Source organism: Triturus cristatus, chromosome 10, assembly GCF_964204655.1.
Source record: "Triturus cristatus chromosome 10, aTriCri1.1, whole genome shotgun sequence".
Classification (NCBI taxonomy): domain Eukaryota; kingdom Metazoa; phylum Chordata; class Amphibia; order Caudata; family Salamandridae; genus Triturus; species Triturus cristatus.
In genome coordinates this window covers 127601996-127618324 of record NC_140593.1, presented here as the reverse complement: position 1 = coordinate 127618324, position 16329 = coordinate 127601996, and the positions used below count along the sequence as shown (strand labels likewise).

The 16329-nt window shown below is 44.8% G+C and overlaps 1 protein-coding gene across 2 annotated transcripts in view; it reads left to right on the top strand.

Moving 5' to 3' along the window:
• ABHD5 (abhydrolase domain containing 5, lysophosphatidic acid acyltransferase) overlaps positions 1–8332 on the top strand; it is a 183343-nt gene extending 175011 nt beyond the window's left edge. For both annotated transcript variants that reach the window (XM_085630598.1, XM_085630597.1), the window contains 2 exons: positions 3184–3370; positions 5541–8332. In XM_085630598.1, coding sequence (XP_085486724.1) covers positions 3184–3370; positions 5541–5630 — 277 coding nt within the window. In that variant the 3' untranslated portion in view covers positions 5631–8332. The remainder of the gene's footprint in view (positions 1–3183; positions 3371–5540) is intronic.
• The last annotated feature ends 7997 nt before the right edge of the window (positions 8333–16329 follow it).

Sequence of the window (16329 nt, the reverse complement as noted above, 5' to 3'; positions counted from 1 at the left end):
CATATGGGGTCGCTGGCTTTACTTCGCACACAGGCTGTGTCCCAATTAGTGCAAAGGTCATTCGTCTCACACCTCGCTTCAGAAATCCAATCGTCAGGATCTCCAACTGGACCTCACTCCTTCCAGCGTTCTCCTCTCTCACAGGGCACACTGATCTTGGCAAGGAGGCTGACATTGATGCTCCAGGGGCAGGTGATCTGGCTGCTTGACATTTGACAATTTTGGGGATCTCGAACTCCTATTCTTATTGTCCATACACCAAATTTGGTTTGGAGTCTGAGTCTTTGAAGTCTATTTTGGGGGGGTCTGTTTCCCTTTGCAGTGCTGTCTCCTCTGCCCTTTCTCCAGAAAGCAGTCTGTCACAGCAGGAGCAACTCTAAATCTAAAATCCCCACAACACAGGCCATGGGATCAGAGTGACTAAAGGTTCACACGTGGATGTCATTCACAGTGATGTGTATCAAAAGGTTACCCCAGGGCCTCACCCCTAATCCTTATGGTTCTCTTATCAGCCCCATCTCCTTCCTCAGATGTGCCCAGGCCCCTTCCCAGTGTCTTCACTGTGAATCAAAGAGCACCCTTTGATGTATACTGAATAACCTTGCTCTCTTTTCCTCAAGTGTGTCCCACCCAGCACACAAGAATGCAGTAATCCATGGATCAGCCTTGGGGGGATTCCTCTGTCTCCACACACTCCTCTAATTTACCCTGAGTCTCCCAAAATGACACCCACAATCTTCCCTGTATTGTACCATTAACAGGCACACATACACCCAGCACATGCATATAACATACACTCATTGCACAACACTACATCTTCCATTTGCACACACATACATCCAGCACTTGTATATGACACACACACACTCCCTGCCCAGCACTGCATCATCCCTGTATTGTACCACTCACAGGCACACATACATCCAGCACGTCTATATATATATCACCGACCCACTGCACAGCACTACACACCAATCCGATGTAGGGCAAGAGTGAATAAAGCACGCAGCAGCAAATCTTAAAATGAGTGAGTCTGTAGGCCTCACTCCAGTGACCCAGATAAAAAGGCATGTTCACTCCTACTGAACATACACAGTATGCTGTCACCACCACGCTTGTGCTGCTTAACTCCTGGCAAAGGCAGTAGCCTTTCATCACTATGAGAATAGCACTTGGGCGCCCATTCCGGTCCAAAAAGATTGCAGTCCTTGAGACAGGCCTATGTCATGGCGCACACACATGGTCCGTGTTCACCCATGACAGTAAAAATCATCATCAGGGATCCAGACATCATTAAAGTTGGGGCACTCAGGGCGGGGGTACATGTCCATCACAAAGTGAAGGACTTTTCCATCTCAACAGACTCCCCACCGAGATCAGAACACCCAGAACGAGCTTCTAACCTGTAAAGGTTGTGTGATCAGTACAACCGGCAGGAAAGTCCATAAATATTTCCGTCTGTGCTTAACGGCAAAGTCTAACCCTCGCAAATAGACCATTGCAAATACTTGCGATTCTCTCCTTTATAGCCATCAACCATTTCAGTGCCTTATGATCAGTTTACACCACAATCTTAGTGCCAAACAAGTCAGAGTGGAACTTACGCAAGGCCCTCACTATGGCAAAGCTCTACTCCTAAAATAGACGCCCAGTTCTGTTCTCTGGCTAAACAGCCTACTAATAAAGGATAGCGGATGCTTTCTACCATTGTCATCCAGTTCAGTTGGCTCACGCATGATCCGAGTTCCCTAAAGCAACAAAAATCTGCATCTGGGATCCAGACATCATTACAGCTGGTGCCCTCAGGGCGGGAATTCACGTCCATCACCATGCGAGATGTCCCAGCAAGGAGACTCCTGTTTTAGGGAGGAGAAAAAAGTGTCCTGAGTGTGGAAGTGGGGAACATGCCTAGAATTGCTGGCGGTACAGAGGGAAGTGTTTTTTTCTCCAGCAGAAGTTCCTGATGGAAAAAAAGAGAAGGATTTTTAAAGTGCTAATGCTTTACAGGGTTGAATTTATGCATGCACAAATGTACATTGTAAGTGTATGTATGCAAAAATACTTTCTTGTGGCCGTAAGAAGCCTTTTCCAAAAATTCTTTGTGCTTTTGGGATCCTGCTTTCCGGAATGTCAGAAATGTAAACCAAGCATAGAAAGAAACCTGAACAAGTACATTTCTGATTTTATTTTAGGAATGGGACCCAGTATTCTTGTTTGAAACAGACTGGCTTTTAATAAAAACTCTCTTATTCTGCTGGCTGATTTCTAAGTATCCCCAGGTACATATCCATAAGCACTGGAACTAGGCGCACGAGATACGGGGGTGTTGCAGAACCCCCCAAAGAACCAAACTGTAGTTCAGAAGGCGAATGGGCAGTAAAGATGCCTTTATATTTTATCTTGTCATAGAGGTCAAATGCCAGGCTCTGTCATCTGACAAATTGCTGATTATTCTTTTAAAACGGAGACTGCTGTTTACTTTTCTTTCTTTGACTGTAAAGTGAGAGGATTTTGTCATTTGAACTATATGACAATCTGGCTGAGTGTGAAAGGAAAGGGAGTAGGATGTTCATTATTTTTCTGACACACACAACAAAACTTGAACTGTACAAATAGTTCAAAATATGTCAGTATTTAGGAGAGCATAAATGAGGCACTTTTTATGTAATTCTGAAATGTGATGGAAACAAATATTTTAATAGGATCAGAACAAAACAAGACACTTTACTTGCTGATGTGTAAATCAATAAATATTCATGTAAACACGATTTTCACACATTTTCATCTGTGCACAATATTGTATTATCAGTACATGTCTGTGGAAATGTTGTGACCATGTCAATGGAAATTGTGCATCTGTAAATGACCATACACTACCATGCTATACTTTAGGAATATATTTGCAAGAGAAGGCTGCGGAATGCACCACTGGACACATACCATACCCTCACCACTCTCCTACTAAATGTGCGTGGTTCATTAGCTTCTGTTCTTTGAGTGACGCTTTCATTTTTCACAGTCCCTATGACTTCAGTGACAACCCCTACTCTAAGAATTGTTTCAGCACCACTGCACCCATTGCACACAGCTGCCACTGAACAGTCTCTTACACAATTGTACAGCCAGTGTTTGTTAAATCTCTGAATCTTCTGTGAATGTAATGGCGGCCTCTTGTCTTCACAGCGGGGAGACGGCGTTCAGAAACATGACCGTGCCCTACGGGTGGGCACAGAGGCCAATGCTGAAGCGGATCGAACAGATGGACCCAGACATCCCGATCACCGTCATCTACGGGGCGCGTTCATGTATCGACGGAAACTCCGGCTGTTCCATCCAGTCGCTGCGGCCAGGCTGCTTTGTGCAAACTGTAGTAAGTCGATGATTGACTGTGTATGTTTACCACTGAGCCGCCATTCACGTACAGCCTCAGCGGTCTTTCTCACCGCTTGCTGCTCAAGTTGCATATCATTGGTGAGGAGCAGCATGTGGGATTGATTATTATTGGGTTCCACTTGCACTCCTAATAATTATTTTTTATTAATACGGATTTTTACTATGAATACATTATTCTACGATCTCCACTAAAGTCACATTTTTTATGGCTATAGTTTTGGCAACGAGAAGTTTGCAACTAATTAATAATTGGGAATCCTTCTCGTATGTTTTTTACACAATAGATACATGTGCCCTGTTATGACACCCAACTGCTATTAACCCCTTCGCCGCGGCAGGAATTCCGCCGCGGCACTGGGGGGTTTGGGGGCAGGTGCGGTGGCGCTGTGCTCGTGACGGAACCACTCCGTTACGAGCCACGGTTGAGCTATGCTCATGACGGAGTGGTTCCGTCACGTCTCCGCCCACTGCGCTAATCGCCAGCACAGGCGGGGAATTAGCGCCGCGTGGGCGGAGCGGCCGCCAACGGCCGTAGCATGATGGAACCACTCCGTCATGAGCACAGCGCAACCGTGGCTCATGGCGGAGTGGTTCCGTCATGAGCGGGGAAGGGGTTAAACTGCTTCATAATATTTGTGTTTCTGTTTGTCACGTGCAAAAACAGTGTTCACTGAAGAGAACATAGAAGTATTCAAACATACCTAATACCCCCTTCACTGTCTCCCGTTGAATGAACCAGCCGTCATATTAACTGTGTTCATTCATTCGTTGCATTGAGCTGCATGTCAGCTGATGATAGACCGTGAGCAAACAAATCCATCTGATTTAATGATATGTGATCCGATTGGCCAGGGTAACATCCTAATTTCTGATCAATCTCAAAAAGATGTGTTTTATTCCCAGTCTAGTGAGATTCTGATCCAAGTAGTCTTAGGGCCTGAGTCTCTCTGGATGTGATAACCCCCTAAAGAGGGGAGCAAGCTAGCACTTTGTAGGACGCCACGTGTAGGATGATGTGCTTTGGACTGCAGTGGGAATTCGACCCCACACTTGAATTCTAGTAACTCTGAGATGGCCCATGAGGAGGAGATGTGCTACCAATGATGTTCATGTATTATTTATCCCTTGCATTTTTTCTACTGTTTGTGGCCCTCCCCACCTAATAAAGGATCTGGATGGTTCTAGAAAGTTAACCTCTATGCTGCTATTGTTTACATTTCTTAAACTCATGGCAGCCTCATAGCACTATGTTCATGACCAGGCTGCTGTTCTGCAACTCGTTACATCCAGATGGAACATTCTGCAACCATAGAACTGCCCATCCATGTGCCCTGAAGAAAACCTCTCCTGTTCTGCCTCAGAGAACTACATCCCGGACACGGGAGGATTTTCCACCCATACTTGTTGCACTCAAATTCCATCCTGTCACACCACCTTCCATCCAGTGAGCAGCTCCCTAGTCAAGTACCAATTCTGGACGGTAAGTCTCACTGGACTTCAGTCTTTTCTGGTCATGTAGCAGCCTGAAGGCTCCTTTTCCCATCTGCTGCCACCTGCTGCCCATTGCCACTTCTCTTATGCCAAGGAGCACTGAGTGTGCAAAGGGGAGGCGATGAGGAATCACAGTGGAAAGTTAGGCACCCAACAGAGGAGCCGCCAAGATTCTGCCAGACTGACTTTGCGTCCAAGTAGAATTGGGAGCCATTTTTCATGAGGTCAGTTCATCATCCATTACCTTGTAAAAAAAGAAAGCTCTGCGGTGCAGATTGCATCCAACTCCGATATATTATCTTGCAAGACGTTTTCGAGAAGAGTTTGCCAGATGGAACTAAGGTTTAGGGAATATTTACATTCAAAGGACAAGGCTGTGCAAATGTTTGGACCGCCTTATTTTCACTCCATCTGGCTTGTCCCAGTCTTGCCTCCCTTTGTGGCTAATAAGATTAAGACACCTGCCTACATCCATTCTGCATGAGTTACTGGGTGCCTTTTCAGGGGGCTTAAATTGGAATTTGCGGCTTATTTAGCTCTATGTAAAAATATGAGTTTTCACACAATTAATTATTTTGCTTAAAAATTAAATACAAATAAATAATAGAAATCGAGGATTTCAACATGCTGAATATGTTTTTTTTTTTTATTTGTAGGCCATTCGTGGGGCAGGCCACTATGTGTATGCTGACCAACCAGAAGATTTCAACCAGAAAGTCAAGGAGATATGTGATTCCGTGGACTGACTGGTGCTTTCAAGCAATGACCGCCTGTTTGCGGTGCCTGCAGCTCCAGAAGATATCCATGTAAACGAACATTGAAGTGGCTTGACGACTCTGTTTTGCACATCCATTGCTTCCTCCAAGAAGTATCTTGCACACTTGTACCCATAAGTGCCTATATGTTGGAACACTTTTAGCTGTAGCATTGTACCATTTTTACACTTCCTACTTCCAGATCTCTTGTTTATATTTATATACTTCAATTGAAAAGAACTCCGCTTTTAAGATATACTTTAAAATATATTGCTCATGTTTTTAACTGGAAGATTTTCTTAAATTATAAAAGAATATGCAACACTGAACAGTTGCACTTTATACTGCATTGTATGCCACACAACCACTGAAGAAAAGTCTATTCTTAACTCACATATTAATATATATATATATTATGGTTTATAGCAGATCTAGATGGTAGTACTTTGTTATTTTTGCTGCATACAATCAGCATGTATTCCATGGTAGCAAACTTATGTTTGTTTTACTAAAGAGATGCTAAAACATTTATATTGTATTTTGCATTTTGCCACTAACGTGTGTACGTCTTAGGAGATCTTTAAAGTAAATTATGGACCAGGCAAATTTCAATTCCAGCTGAGATGGAATATCCTTTGGAAAAGGGTAGGAAGGAAATCTTACACAACTGGACTGCCTCTAGTCTCCTAGGAAACATGACACACGAACATAATCACGTGGATAACATGTCCTTACTGTTGGAATCTTATCTCCACTATATTTGTTTTTCTGCTCCGTTGTTTATCTTCTAAACAGTTCAAGGTCATCTATGTTAGGAAAAACTCAATGTGCAAACGTTCTTCGCCACACCAGCTACCTGCCCATCATCAGCCGTGCACTGTTTATCTGTGAGAAGGCATTTGGCCTCATGAGAGATGTTTTGTTGAGATGTTTCTAATAACCTGCAATAAGGTTTTCTACAAAGGTGACTTGTACAATGGTAACCGGAATGCTGAGATCGGGAAGCCTTGGAAACCCATTTTGGAAGTCACTCAACTTCGCTATTGAACATGAGAACATACCTCATCCTGTTTATGGATTATCCACTCTGCTGAGTGAATTTACGTAGTGATCAGAATGTGATCAGAATGTGATCGCAATAACCTTGCACTGAACAATAGATTCAACATCAGCATTAGTTCCAGCTATCCTTTCTCCCCTATTTTATCTTCAAAAGGTGGATGTTCACCTCTTTGAGGCAGAGCTTCTACTCCTGTTCTTTTTGTTTTATGTAACAGCACTTGTGATTAATAGATACTGCTTGTTTAACAGCAGTGTTGAGCAACCAGCCCCATGGGTCTCTGTCTTAACACTGTACAAACCATGTGTTAGTGTTCTGTGTTTTGATGCATCTTTAAAAACCATTTGATGTGGTTCTACTTGTGAAATGGGTTCTGTCTAATGCTGGATTGCACTGAACTATGGCATCGCAAAAAGATTGAAACGCCATGGAATAGCGTATTCCTCATATAGAAGACGACTTTAAACTTCCTCAAGGAAAAACAACTTGAAGAGTCCGAACCCAACACTAGAAGGCAGGAGTATGCATAGCATATGAATCTGCAGCACTACACGGTACGAATAGATGCTTACAGGGTAAGTAACATTATTCTTACCTCATCCTCAATATGAGGAACTGTGCCAAAGCTTCCAAGCCAGAGTCTTGTTTGCTTCTGGCTCTGCAGGTACCTGCTTCATTGTTGACTGTGGCTTGCAAACTAGGCCACTTGAGGAATAGCTTACGCTTCACGGAGTAGCGAGCATGTGGAGCCATGATTTACCCCCAACCAAGGACTAGATATTTCTAGAGCTACAGGGAGACGTGTTGAGCTGCTTTGATAGGCCTCAAACCACAAGGACTTTTGCACTCCAGTTCCCACTTTTGCTTTGCTCAGGTCACAGATGTTTCCCCCAGATATTTCAGCTACAAAGGTGCTTTAAGAAGACGGAACTGTAACTGGGGCTTCTTTCCATTTGTCTGATTCCAGTCTTCTCCAACAAAATCTCAAGTTCTCTAGATCTATCATGGAGTGGACTGCACACTGTGTGATGAATCAAGTTTGCTCAAAGCTAACTTCGAGCTTGGGACAAGAGACTGGTACCTGCTTCTAGAACTAGTACTGTAAACCTGCCCATAACCAGCGTAGAAACGGGTCTGTGGGACGGACACTGTTCATGCCAAACTTGTGTCTCTTCATGTTAAGCCTGTTCTCAATATGGTGCTCATTATCATTAAATGCAAGTGTTATCCCATTGAAATACTGTCATAGAACACAGTGCAATAATTCTAACCTTGCACAAAGCTCTGTGGAGGCCTGAGGTGTATTTTAATAATATTACTGACTAGTTTTAAAAAATGCTTGCTCGTTAACCTAAAGTATAATCAAAGCTCTTCTGCCTGATAGTGTTAATTTTGCATTTGTTAAGGTGCTTTCTGAAATATAAACAGAGTATGCAATATCTTGCCCCTTTAGAGGAAACGTTAAAAAAATAGAAACCACACGCATGTTGGTATTGTTTTAAAAAGAGATACGTTATCTGAGGTTTGCTAGTGCTTGTAACTTTGCATTTTAGAACCTGAGTATTATTTTCTTACTGCACACAAATGTATATATTTCTTGTTCTTCACCTAATTAAAAGTCTTTTAACTGTGATGTTTTTGTAAAATGTTTACTGTTGTGAGTCTAATATGATAGGTTTGCTTCAGTCATTAGAAAAAGTGCCACCTTTTGACTATGGGTTGGCCACCTTCACGCCACAGCAGACATCTGTGCAACTTTATCCTTTATCCTTTCCCTGGATGTTGGCACAGTGTCCCCTTCAGGACTGTTCTGAAGGTCAAATGTCCATCAGAGGTGAAAGAAGCAGGAACAACTTGGACATCCCCTTACTCGTTGCAGAGAAGATTATAGGAATGTCAGCCCAGCTACACGGACTAGAATGTTAGATAATACTAGATGTATACTCACAAAAAGGTGATACAGATCATAATGCGCACACATGCTTCATGCCTCAAAGGAATCACTCATCCATATATATATTTTGCCATCGGTCAGTCAGGTTACAGTCATCTTAAAGACTTCTGCCTTTGCTTTCACCTCAGGTCACACTGCTCTGACTTAGACTTGAAACAACAGCAGTTCACCAGTGCACAGATCTCTTAGACTTGGGGCAGCAAACCTGTCCATCACATTACACATATCTCAGAGACTGGGGCTTAAAAAAAAAAGCTACCCTTCAGGTGCACATATCTTTCACGCCAAAACAGCGCTCCTTCAGTTTTCGAAGAACCTTGAAGTTTGGGCCTCAGAGCTGTTTCTGAGGCTACATGGATTGTTCATTCAGCAGCTGGCACACATTTCAGATACGTCACTCATGACTAAGGTCTCGTACAGAAGAACTATTGATCTCAGAGGTCAGACTTCGGATAGCAGAGGTATCCCTTTTGTTACCCACATATAAACTGCTTGGACATACAACAGCAAATATACTTCTGTGGTCAAACCGATCATACATGTCTCGGCATCACGTTGCAAATGCTGAAAGGCCAGTCTTGGAACAACAACCTTATGCCTTAGGTTATGTATGTTCTACAGACAGGCCTCCCAATAAAGTGTTCTCAGGTTGCAGAGCTCTTGTTGGCTCCGGTCTCTCGCAAATGAGCTATCCCGCAAGTTAAATAGCTCTTAGCCATCTGACAGCAGAGATAGCCATTGAGTTACTCAGATCTTACAGTCCCAGATCTCTGAATTCAGAGGTATCTATAGGATACTAAATTGAAAACATCTCTAGCCTCCTTGGAGATGGATGCACTGAGCGTTTTAAAACTTAGTTGTGTAGAGCAAGTCTGGATAGCAAGTTTTTAAAGGTAACAAAAATATGTCATAGTGCAACTGATACATTTCAGAAAGGTGCCTGGGAAATATAATCAGTGTTGTAAATATTTCGAGTAGCTATTTGAAGGCCCTGAAAATGTTCAGTATAAGGTCATTTTGGACATTACCTTTTCATACCGGAGACACCCAATGACGATAGTCAACCTTTTTTTAATAAACAGGTTATAGCTTCGGGTAATGCATTACAAACAAGGTCGGGCACAATTAGGTGTGCAGGCTTATCTTCCACACACACCTACATGCAGTGAGCAGGACCTACTCTGGAAGATCTATTCACGCACCCAAAAGTCCCCGTGCAAGTGACGTCAGATGTCTGGTCACCATAAGCAGTTAGTTGAAGGGTCTCGGAAGCTTGGGGCCCAGGACCAGAGACGCATTTCCCATGCTCCAAGACGTTTCCATGCAGTACGATGCACTGCATGGTGATGTGAGATAACTTACAGGTATCTCAAAGCAGCAAGTGGGTGATTGTCTGCAGAGGCAGAGCCTAACTGCCAAAGTCCCTGATATGAAAGCACGATTTGCCAGGTAAACTGGAAGGGTGCGGCCAAAGTTTATTTGGGTCACAGTGTTCTGTGAGTTGAAGAGAGACTGCTTGAGTGTGCGCTGCATCCTGTGCGGTCCACCCCGGTGGAAGATCCTGCCTTGAAAACGTCTTCCAAGGTTGGAACAGGATCCAGATATTGGCCCTCTGTAATCTTTTGAGGTGGAATGATCCCCTATTTAATTTTAGACAATGATTTAACCCTGGTGCTGGTAGGTGACATGGTGCTGAAGACACCTCGAGGTGAACAGTGAGTCCCTGAAGTGAGTAGTGAGCGGCTCTGGGGAGGGTGTTGTCCCTCCTACTCGCTGCGGATTAAATAGAAGCCTGAGTAGAAGTGTTTTAAGTAGACTAGAACTTGTGTCTGTCTCTTGGATAGGGTACTGTGGAGTATTCCTAGGCATGATATGCAGACCTGAGGCGGTTTCCTATTCCCTTTGCTGGATTGTACACCTAGAATTAAAGCTCTACTGTGGACTTGTTGACTGTGTAGCTTAGCGAGCCCAGCAAGCAAAGAAAACAGCAGGAAATGTATATGATATTGTGATCCTACTATATTTTACCAAGTATCAGTTAGTGCTACTAGGGCTGTCCGCTTCCCATGTTTAACCTCATCCCTCTGGCATTCTGGGTGAGCGTAATCACCCACAATAGCATTTCATCCATCCAGGTAACAGCCCACACCCATGTCTTGTAACATTGGATTAGGGAGCATTTAGCACAATAATATGGTGTCTATAGTGCCTTTTATTATCCATAGTTGTAAAGCGCAAACATATCACCCTTTAAGGTATCAAGGCACTGGGAGCCTTTGGAGGTGAGATGCTGCTACACAGTCCCTGGAATGCTAAACCACCAAGATGGTTGAGGTGCACCTTCCATGAAGCATAACTCATTGCTCACCCCCCTGGCCTGGGGCTGTGAGACCGTTCCTGTTCACCATCTGGCAACTGACAGGAAATAGAGTAAACTTAAATGGAGGTACTTCTTGGAGCTGTTGGGGTTAAATGAGGAGTCTATGCATATGTAAATCAATGTTTGATCCCATTAGTTATGATTTTAGGAATGGAGATATAAGAAGCTAGATTTCTGATGGATACTGCAAACCGTAGATTCCTCACCATTTGAATTCTCTGAGGCGCCAGACTGGATCTGAAAATGTTTCGGCAATAGCTCCTGCACCCCATCAGGTTGACCCATCAACTTCGCAATAGCTTCATTCCACCTCAAGAAGTGACAATTCAGTTCCGAAAATAGGTGTACCCATGTGTCCTGACATCAGTTCCTTTCTTTCTGCTTCTTTCGACGCAGATATGGCACTTAAATCAAAATCTTTCAGCTGTATTTACCGACTCAAAAAAACTTAATTTTTCTTAAAAGTGTGCTCGGAGAATGTCTCTCTGGGAGACCACAGGCTTCCAACCATGCAGTAACTGCAGGAAGCAGATGTCGTACATGGATCGGTGTCTAAGGTCTAGGCATGATACCAAATCTTGTAATAAATGTTCCCAGATGCACCCGAAATCTTTCACGGAGCAATAGGCAAAGCTGTACATTGCTGAGCACAAGAAACAGGGCAGGTCATGCTCCAAGAATCAGACCAGCTCCTGGTTCAAGTTGTAGGCCTGCTCCGTCTCCAGGTCTTGGTCTCATTCCAAGTTTTTATCCTCTGAAAAATCTAAAGTAAAGCTGGGAGATAAGTCTTGCCACAAATGCAAGTCCAAAAGATGCTAGTCCCTGTTACGTCACTCTCGACGTTGCAGCAGAAGAGTCCTTCAGAGAGGCCATGCTGCAACTTTGTAGGACAATGCTGCTTCTCTCTGGAACTCATTTGGACCTGATAGAGCAATGGGGGCCCCAGTCAGACATCTGTCAGTAGGCTGCACCCTTGCATTGACTGTCCAGCCCTATACCCACCTGGCCCACAACTCCACTCCTGCACCGGAGAACTTTTAAGTTCTGATTGCTCAGATGCCAGTCCTGACTCCAGTGATATGAACCCCAGATCCCGACTCTATCTCTGAGCTGAAGCCGACATTGACTAATACCAGGTCTATGTCTCGTTATGAGATTACCAAGCTGCAGCCGCTAACTTTGGATGAACCCCAGTATTCCTCAGCACCAGTAGTGTGGGCTGGAGGCCTTGTTTGGATCAGATTCTGTTGCCATTCAAGGACTTCAAGGTGCTCTATGTGATGAGGAGGATGAAGAGAAAATACCCTGCCCACCCTTGAGTCCTCCATTACACAGCTGTTGGCCTCCACTTAGACCTGCTTATTGCCAGAGGCATAGATACCTCCCCAGACACAGAATTGAACATCCCGCAAGAGAAATGACTCCTTAACTGAAGTAACTGCTGAGCAGCAGAAGTTTTGGATCTGCAGTTGCCTACCATAGAGACGGAGCCATATCTCCTGACTGAAATCTGGCAACCTGGGCCTGCTACTTCACAGCCTTTCAACAGGCCTTTGACAGAAATATTGATGGCAATCCGGTCTAAACCATGCTTGGCTGCCCATGTAAGTCGTACAGTGGATAGGCAGCATAGCTCTGCCCCAGGGCGTCAAGCCTTCCTTACCCAACATCCGACTCGTAAGAGCTTGGTGGTTAAGACTGCGTGCCAAACAGAAAGTTGAAGCGCATTGATGCATTCATGTAAAGGGCTTTTCCCAAGGTCCCTGAACGCTGTCCACCGTCTGGAATATAGCTAGCGAAATCCTACTGGCCATCCCTGATGAACTGCATGACAGACCGCGTGGGTCATGCCATGGGTATCAGTGTCATGATTAGGCACTGGTTCCTGGTGACGTGCAGGCATCCCTTATGGGTATGTACATTTGAAATGACAGGATGCACACCTTTATGTTCAACACTCCGTTTTTACAGTGTACTCATAGACAATGTTAGCGTGCAGGTTAGCGATGTGCCCTGCCCCAGCAGCACGTAGGTATAACATCGTGAACAGTGGAGCGCCTTGGTGCTCCATCCACCAGTCACACAGCAAAATCAGGCTGTATTCCACAAATTCCATCGTGAATTAAAAAATACTTTGTTTTGGTCCCTTGTAATCCTTTTTAATCCATGTTTTTCACAATTTTCTCTTAGCTTATTCCATTCACATAAAAGGCTGTATGTTTTCCCATATTTTCAAATGCTATAGATATGCCTCAAGCCTTTTTCTGTAGCTTGTGGGAATACACAAATCATCCTAGACAGCTGAGATCTCTTGTACCTCAGGGGGAGTCCCTTATGGGTATGCCATTCACTGATTCCAGGCTTTTTGGTGAGAAAGCTGACTGGTATAGTGGTGAAGGACAACCGTTCAATGGCCCACTCTTGAGGTTTGTCTCTCTCTGTAGAATCAACTCCATCAGCAATTCCAGAAATTCAGAGGATAGTTTCAAGGTCTCACCAAACACCAGTGCCAGCACTCACAAGCCACACAGCAGCCACCACAACCCTTTTGTGCCTCAAATGGGTGTGGTGGCAGCAAAGGCCATAAGCAATACCATGAACAGCTATCCTCCTCTTCCTCTTCTACAGCTGCGGCCATGCCACTTTGATCCCCATCCGATGGTCACCTGTGTTCTGTAGGGGTAGTATTTGTTTTTTCTTGCCAGGTTGGCATGCTATAACTTCATATCAGTGTGTGCTACAGATCGTTCAGCAGGGCTATGCCCTTCCCTTCATATCCGCCCCCCTCCTTTTCCACCTCTAATTAGTAAGACTTCACCAGGCCATGCCTCCATTCTAGCACAGGAAGTGCCCAAAAGGGCCATATAGAGGGTCCCGGGGACAGACAAAGGCTGGGGGTACTGTTCTTTCTTCTATAGCTGCCTTGATCGCATCATACAATGGAGGCATCTCAATTACTTCAAATTAAACACGCAGAAGACTGAAGTTATAGAGTTCAGTACTGGCTCACCTATCTGGAACTCTGCGTGGTGGCTGGCAACAGCAGGAGCCTGTCCTACACCAGCAGTTAAAGTAAGAAACTTGGGCATTGTTTGTGACACACAGCTCATCTTCTCAGGTCAGATTAACCAGGTCACTTCAGCCTGCTTTTTCACACTGAAGATACTGCGTAAAATCCTACCGTTTCTTCAAATGGAATTGAGGAAAACTGTTGTGGTAGCACTAGTGTTGTCCCGGATCGACTACTGTAATGCCCTCTATCTTGGGGTCGACCAACGACAGCTAACTAAACTGCAATCTTTGAATCTTTTTAAATTCAATTGTATATCAGTGGCCATCAGGAACCTTCCCTGGCTTCCAGTCGAAGAGCGCATAGAATCCAAGGCACTGTGTCTGATTCATAAAACCTTTCATGGAGGCAGTCCAATGGAATATCATAAATTATTACAATGGTACACCCCCAGACGCTCACTAAGATCATCCAATCGGGCACAGGTAAATGTCCCTAAAATTACGAAAGCCAAATGGGGAGGTAGATGCCTTTCTTATTTAGCTCCCAAACTCTGGAACAAGCTGCCCCCACACATCAGATCCCAGCCAGCCCGGTCGAAATTCCGGGGACTACTGAAAACTTGGATCTTTCCCACTTAGTAGCGATTGATTTCCGGGCTCCACGTTTTTTCCTTTGCTCCCCTTAGCGCCAAGACACCTCGGCATTCGAACGCTTTATAAACTTTTACTTATTTACTTCTTTTTTCTCATTCTCCTAAAAGAACAGAGGACTCTAGCCAGTTTGGACCTTCAACTTCCAAACAACTTTGTTTGGAACGACAAGTTTAAGACTCTTTCCGCCTTTTGATCTAGATCACTAGATAGTGGCCTTAGGCTTGTAGAATGAGTACTTTAACCTCTTGAGTGCCCATGACGAGATGGTCTCGTCATGGGCCGCGGTTGCGCTGTGCCCATGACGAGACTATCTCGTCATGAGCCCCGCCCGCTAATGAAACGCCCGGCACAGGGCGTGGAAAGGGCGGGGCACTCAAGGGGTTAATAAACATGTCCTGCAGTCCCACTGATGCTTCCTTTGTTTTGTGGAGAGGTGAGAACACGTTTAGTTTACTGTCCGGCCCTTCAGCCTCGTCTCAGCCAATCAGCTGTTTGCAAGGGTGAGGCAGTGTTTGTAGCCTATTTTTGCAGGTCAAGGATGCATGTATTTCCATACCTTGATGATTGGTTACTGAAGGCAGGCTTGCCACCAAGAGTCAATTACAGGACAATCAATCAATCAGGTGGCTTGTAAAGTGCAACTACTCACCCGTAAGCGTCTCAAGGCGCTGTGGTTCAGTGAAAGAGCCATGTCTTAAGGTCCTTCCTGAATTGAGGCAGTGACCGAGATTGCCGTGATTATGCTTCTTTCTTCCCTGGCGTTTTCCTTCAACGGGCTGAAGTTCCACCCCGCCCTACACAGAGGATCCCTTTCATAAGGGCCGTCCTAGACACTGCCATGTAAAGCTTTTCCACCCTAGCAACAAGTCTGTGATATGTAAGTTATTATCCTGATGCTTTGGGCTCACTTCTGGGTTCGGATGCAGATAGCTCTGAAGGCTACTTGTCCTGTTAGACTCAAGCATCTTGCTAGTCACTTAAAGTGGAACATATGTCTGCATTGGGCTCAAAACTGGGGCTACCTGTTGGACAACATCTGTATTTCGAAGAAGGCAGTCCAGGACCCTCCAATAGTGACTGTCACGCAGCAACCTGACATGTTCTCCCTACCCTACCCAGAGATTCCTAGTAGTGATGGATGCATCATCTGTGGGTTGGGTGGGCCATATGGGAGAGGTAGAGACAATGGGTCTTTTCTCCCCAGCAGAGCAGAGGGACCACATCAATCTGTTGGAAATTTGCACCATTCGCTTGACTCCAGAGGCCTTCCTTCCATCCATCAAAGAAAAGCTGGTTCAAGTCCTAATGGACAATGTGTCTGTCATGTGATATTGAAACAAGCAGGGATGTGTGACTTCGAGGGTCCTGTGCCAAGCTGTGTTGCAGCTCTCGAAGTTGTTGGACTTCCTGGAGCTCCTCTTGATGGTTAACGATCTTGCAACTTTGCTGAATGCCAGGGCAGACAAGCTCAGCAGACATCCTGTGGCAGGCCACGAATGGCTTCTTCACCTGGCAGTGATTCAAGATATCTTCACCCAGTGGGACCAAGCAGTTCTGTGGGAGAGGCATTCTACTGTGGAGGGATTTTGATCTCCTGTATGCTTTCCTGCCCTTGCCTCTCCCGTCCTGA